We start from the raw sequence: 6426 nt of genomic DNA, 5'->3' as shown, positions 1-6426 counted from the left end.
CTTCCAGTATCAGGATCTTCCGTGCTGAATCGGAGGCGGATCGAGCGTTTCTGGATTTGAAAGGCGATTCACCAACGCACCGATTACTCTCTCTCAACCGACACGTCCCGCCAGTTCGTCGTTGAAGTGGACGCGTCTGATGTGGAGTTGGCGCCATCCTGTCGCAGCGATGCTCCACGGACAGTAAAAACTCCATCCCTGCGCCTACTACTCGTCGCCCTTTCGCCTCTGCGGAGAGGAATTACGTATGTGGGTAACCGGAGCTTCTCGTGGTGGAAACTTGCCCTGGAGGAGTGGCGCCACTGGTTGGGGGGGCGAGCAACCGTTTCCATTGTCTTGGACTGACCACAAGAATCTTGCTTACGTGCAATCGGCTAGACGCTCTCAACTCCCGTCAGGCCAGGTGGGCGTTGTTTTGACGATTCAATTTTTCCTGACGGGCTCCGACCTGGATCTGGAGAAGCGGCAAGGCGGACGCCCTTGTCCCGGATGTTCTCCAAGACGGGAAGAGGGTGGAGTCCAAGACCGAGACAATTCTCCCCGGAACTCACTCGTGGAGTTGTTATGTGGAAGAATTGAGGGGAGGAGGTGATGGTGGCCCTTCGGAGAGCGGTCCGTAACGGGTCCACCCGGTCGGTTGTTTGTGCCTCGAGTCAGTTCGTCCTCCTGTCCACCTCAAATGGTCCCACGTCAGCAAGATGGCTTATCACCCTGGCGTGGCTTTCCGGACGATAGCGTTCTTCGCAGACGTTTTGGTGCCTCCCATGGCCGAGATACTCGGGTTATGTTGCTGCCTGTCCAGTGTGCTGCGCAGAATAAGAGTACCAATCGCCCAGCTCTGGACTACTTCACCCCCCTTCTATTCCCGCGACCATGGTGCATCTGGCCCTGGACTTGTCACTGGGTTGCCCGCTTCTGAGGGAAACACAGTCGTTCTGACTATCGTGGACAGATTCAGCAAGTTCGCCCACTTTGTCTATTGCCAAGCTTTCCCTCTGCCTCGAGACGTCCGAGATCCTGGTTAGGGAGGTTTTCAGGGTCCACGGTTTGCCCAGTGATATCGTTTCCGACCGTGGCCCTCAGTTTACCTCTGCTGTCTGGAAGTCCTTCTGTTTGGCCATTGGAGCTACAGTCAGCCTACATCTGGTTTTCACCCCCAATCTAATGGTCAGGCGGAAGAGCCAACCAGAAGATGGAATCCACGCTACGCTGCCTGGTCTCCTCCAACCCACCTCCTGGGTCTCTCAGTTGCCTTGGGTTGAGTATGCCCACAATCCTTCTCCCTACATCTTGCCACTGGGATGTCTCCCTTCCAGTGCCTGTATGGTTACCAACCTCCCTTGTTCCCTTCTCAGGAGAAGGAGCTCTCAGTGCCCTCTGTTCAGGCCCATATTCGTCGTTGCCACCGGGACCTGGCATCGGGCCAGAAAGGCACTCCCTTAGAGTTTTCGGACCGGTATCAGCTCCAGGCGAATCGTCGCCGATCCCCGCTCCCACCTATACCATCGGAGATAGGGTCTGGTTGGCCACACGGGACACTCTTCCTTTGGACTGAGTCTAGGTTGTTGCCAAGTTCATTGGTCCGTTTGTGGTGAAAGGTGATCAATCCGGTGAGCAGTTCGACTCAAACTACCGAGGACGCTCAGAGTCCATCCCACCTTTCATGTCTCCTGCCTCAAGCCTGTTTTCCTCAGTCCTCTCTGTTTGCCTCCTCCGCCTCCTCCTCCCTCCTCCTCGGATGATCGGAGGTGGTCCTGCCTACACGGTGCGACGCATCATGGATTCCAGACGGCGGGGCCGGGGTTTCCAGTATCTCGTGGGACTGGGAGGGGTATGGTCCTGAAGAGAGGAGTTCGATTCCCGCGGCGACAGAATCCTAGATGCTGACCTCATTCCGTGACTTCACCGCCTCCATCCTGGCGCTCCGGGGAGTCCGCCCGGTGGCGTTGAGTCGGAGGGGGTACTGTAACGATCCTGCAGTCTGAGTCGGTTTCTGTGCTGGGGATTAGTTTTTCTTCTCGAGATCTCCAGTTTCCCGAGGGTTCCAGGAACGCTCCCTGCCTGGTTGCCGGGCAACGTTGCTAGGCGGGAGCTCTCTTGATTTCCCGCACCTGCATCCCATCAGCAATCTGCACACCTGGTCCTGACTCATCCACCCTTCTTAGGCTCTGTCCTAACATCCATTCCCTGCCGGATCGTTTAGCCATGAACAGTATGTTTATCAGCCGGATCAGTCTTAGCAGCTTAGAGCATTAGTTTTGTTGTTTTGCACCTTGTTTGCTTGTTGTATGCTTACCTCCGTTTTTGTTTCTACCACTGCAGTCACTCGTCCGGGAACCTTCACCCAACCTCTGCCTGATGTAGGCTGCCAATCATCTGGACCAACTACTGCACCCTCAACAACTCATCCACGCCGCCCGCTCTGTTCCCTGGATTATTCAGCATCACTCGTGGATCAGTTAAATAAACACTCACCTTTGTTTCCACTTACCTTGTCCTGGTCTGCTTCTGGGTTCTGGCTTAGTAAACCGTGACACTGACATCAGTTAATCTATCAATACCAACACTCAGGACACACACGACACACACACATGCTTCACGCACACAAATGCACGCACGCATACACACACCACACACAGAGCCCTCTGTATGGATGCAGTGGCAGCCCAACAAGGCCTTTATTGAGCTGTGGAGTGGGGCTGCTAGACTGGGGGGGTCTGTAGTGGTCTGAAGTGGTCTCTGTAGACAAGGGGCTGTTTCAAGTGAAGGGCTGAAGTGGAGGGCTCAGAGATCCAAGGGAGGGTAGGGTGCTCTCACTAATGTTTAACTAGGGGTGATGGGGGGACTGTTTGGAAGTGTTCACTGAGAGTTCAGCTGGAAGGGAGTGTGTGTTTTTGTCCATGTGTCTGTACTAGGTCTCTCTCTCTCTCTCTCTCTCTCTCTCTCTCTCTCTCTCTCTCTCTCTCTCTCTCTCTCTCTCTCTCTCTCCTCTCTCTCTCTCTCTCTCTCTCTCTCTCTCTCTCTCTCTCTCTCTCTCTCTCTCTCTCTCTCTCTCTCTCTCTCTCTCTCTCTCCTCTCTCTCTCTCTCTCCTCTCTCTCTCTCTCTCTCTGTGTGTGTGTGTGTCCCTCACCTCCACCTCGAGTTCATTGGTGGCATCCCGTAACTCCATGGGGACAGTACACTCCAGGGTGTTACCCACCACAGTCACACTCTCACAGGACCTGTTAGACACCTTCAACACCTCTCCCTTCATCGCCTCCACATCCATACGACCTGGCACCTGGAAAGGGGGAAATGGAGTCAGTATAAAATCATATACACATGCAGTACTACATCAACCTCAGTGAGTCCTACAACATGCACGCACGCTTGCTCAAAACTGGTTCTAGTGGAAGTGACTGAGACACTGGTTGTGGGATCATTACTGTTATTGTGACCCCTCTCTCCAGGACAGAGACAAAAGCCTCTCTGCGTCTGCATACAAACTAACTAACCCTTTTGTCGAAGAGGGCTCTTCTGACGGAAAGAGAGGAATTTTGAAGGAAGGCATTTCACCCTTACCCGGACTGCCTTGGCTACTCTCACATGCTCTGACACTTACTCCCAAACACACATTTCGCTTGGCTCTAGGACTGTAAATGGTCTGGTTCTTTCAGTCTCTAATGTTACTGCCTCAACTTTAACACTGTCGCCTGATGGTTTATTCTCAAACTGCTTGGTTGACACACGCACACACACACACACACAGACAGCTCAGTTGCCTCTCACTCTGCCTGGTTGTGCCGTATGAGCATAGCAGAAGGCAATAAAAAGAATGATCACATTCCTCGAGTGACAGCCTGGGATTTTCAGATTTGACACAGAGTGGAGGGCCGCACCTGTTCCCAAACTGCACTGTGTAACTGTATGTGTCAACTAGTGCAGTGCATGTGAACACACACACACACGTTCTTCTATCCTCGTGGGGACCTAAAATTCATTTCCATTCAAAATCCTATTTTCCCTAACCCTTAACCCTAAACCTAAACCTAACCCTTACTATAACCCTAACCTTAAACCCTAACCCTAACCCTAACCCTAACTCCTAACCCTAACCCCAATCACTAATTCCTTACCCTAACCCTAATCCTAAACTTAAAATAGTCTTTGTCCTCATGGGATGTGGGAAATGTCCCCACGAGGGAGAAGTTCCTTGTTTTACAATCCCCCCCACACGCACACACATGGCCACTGAGACAATAACAAACTCTAATATCAACAGTATGTTAACATATACAAAGCATATTGCATAATATGTACAATCCCTCATCTCCTCTCAACAAATGTGTCATCTCATGTATGTACTCTGAGGTTGTGTGTAACATTTAATGTGTGGTTACGAGTCATTGAAAGCAACATATCTCATACAGAAAATAACTATACAATTTCTGCCAGGCATCAAACAGTCTATCCAAACAAACAGAGTTTGTGGTGCTAATCTGGGCTAAGATGCTTGTTACCCTCCCATGGAGCGATCTGTAGAGATAAGAGCTCTACACCAGCCAAGACTAATAACATTATCAGTAACCTTTACTGACTGGCGGACATTTTGGGGCAAAGATATCAGATGGCCCCAAATGTACCCTATAACAGTGCAACCCAGGGCCTTGGGTGTCCCTGGGGTAATGGGGGCTCATGGGGGCTCATGGGAGCTCATCTGGGACCTAGATGGGGGTTGGGAGGTTACTGAGAGGGAAAGGAGGGGGAGGGGCTGGATTAAGCCATGGGGCCAAGGTCATGCCTGGGAAAAAGGCAGATCCAGGATCCCGTGCGACCTGTTCCGCACAGCTGTCACTAAGCATCGGGCTGCCAGAGTAAAAATAAAAGCTATAATTGTTTTCATTGTGGAAAAAAACACGTTTTTCTACCCAGAAAAATTAGGTTGCACGTTTGAAACCCGCCATTAATATGTCAAGGGCTTTGACCTCGGGAACCTGGAACAATGCAGTAAGATGGAGAGAATACACAGAGGAGAGGAGAGGGATCGGAGGAGTGAGTGAGGGAAGTGTAGGGGGTGAGCGATGGGAAACGGACTCCTTTTCCTGTTTTGTTTCAGTATACAAACCCCCAGTATTGTTTCCTTCCCACCTCAGATGAGCGAGGTTGAGTCAGTGGAAGGGTGTCGAGGAGAGTCGGAGAGCAAAGTCCCGCTAGCTACAATCAGGGTTCAATTCCATTTTAATTATCTTCCAGAATAGAAACTGGAAGCGCCATTTGTTTTAAATTAGGATTTTTCCCATTTTAATTCATTTTCTGAATGGATGCATTGGTAATTGCACTGACCAAAACCCTAGTCATTATTATCATGGCAGGGCTTTACAGTGCGACCCTTTTGCTTGCATACGCGCCTTAATATTCTTCTGTGCAACCTGGAATTTTAATTTAGGAGCACCAGTGCACCTAGAAAAATGAAGGATTCAAGCTTTATTACCTAAAATATTTTTCATTGTGCTCCTACATTTCTTTGTGTGCACCTTCATTTTTCAACTTAGGCGCACATGTGCTCCTTGTCAAAAAGGTAAGCGTAGAGGCCTGCATGGAGAGGTGGTCGTGGGGAAAGGGACGAGGGGGAATGGGGATGTGGGAGAGAGGACCTCACATGTCTCACCTTAATATTGTCAGAGTCAATTCCTCTTAAATACAGGCAATTCAGGAGGTCAATTAAAACCCAGTTAGGGAATAAAAAGGTGCCATGACTTTTAATGATCTGACATGTCTCACCTTAATCTCCAGGATGCTCTTGTTGCCTTTGGATGTGACTGTGGGTCTCTGGAAGTCCTCGAAGCAAGGGTCCTCTACATAGAGCAGGTCAAACTGGGGCATGGTGAAACCATCCAGGATGAACGCCACCTTGGTGACCACAGGAGGCTGCAGGCCCAGGTCCTTCAGGGAGGGAGTGGTACACAGGATGGCCAGCCTGTCCTCACCCTGCGTACAGCTCTGGAGAGAGAACGCGCACATAGCGTAAGTAACGCACACACACACACACACACACACACACAATACATTGTCCTTTACTGCATTAACGATGGCAGTTACAATGTGCACACACGTACGTATGCACACATACTGCAATTGTGTTTTCAGGAAATTCCTCCAGCATTTCCCTTGTTCCCCTGTCACATAACAAGTACACATACTAATCCGTCACATGGCAGATGCTTTCATTTACATTTTAGTCATTTAGCAGACGCTCTTATCCAGAGCAACTTACAGTTAGTAAGTGCATACATTATTTATTTTTCATCCCAGGGCTAATTACACGCTGTCTAATTGCACACACTATCCATTTACTGCTCCATACAGCTTCAGTGGGATTGAAGTGCCTTGCTCCGGGCACAACAGCAGTGTGTATATACCACGCTGGATTCAAACTAAAAAGCCTC

General features: G+C 50.2%; 1 protein-coding gene across 1 annotated transcript; it reads right to left on the bottom strand.

The window, feature by feature from the left end:
- Positions 1-3131: 3131 nt before the first annotated feature.
- On the bottom strand, positions 3132-6001 carry LOC123490959 (hepatocyte growth factor receptor-like; the record flags this gene model as incomplete). The annotated part of the gene is made up of 2 exons (XM_045220774.1): positions 5762-6001; positions 3132-3281 (listed from the first exon to the last, which is right to left on the bottom strand). Coding segments are annotated over exons 1-2 (390 nt in total), but the record flags the coding sequence as incomplete, so codon positions are not given.
- Between the last annotated feature and the right edge of the window lie 425 nt (positions 6002-6426).

Source organism: Coregonus clupeaformis, unplaced genomic scaffold (assembly GCF_020615455.1).
Source record: "Coregonus clupeaformis isolate EN_2021a unplaced genomic scaffold, ASM2061545v1 scaf5923, whole genome shotgun sequence".
Classification (NCBI taxonomy): domain Eukaryota; kingdom Metazoa; phylum Chordata; class Actinopteri; order Salmoniformes; family Salmonidae; genus Coregonus; species Coregonus clupeaformis.
Note: the sequence above shows the minus strand (reverse complement) of the source record. Positions and strands in the feature narration are given on the sequence as shown.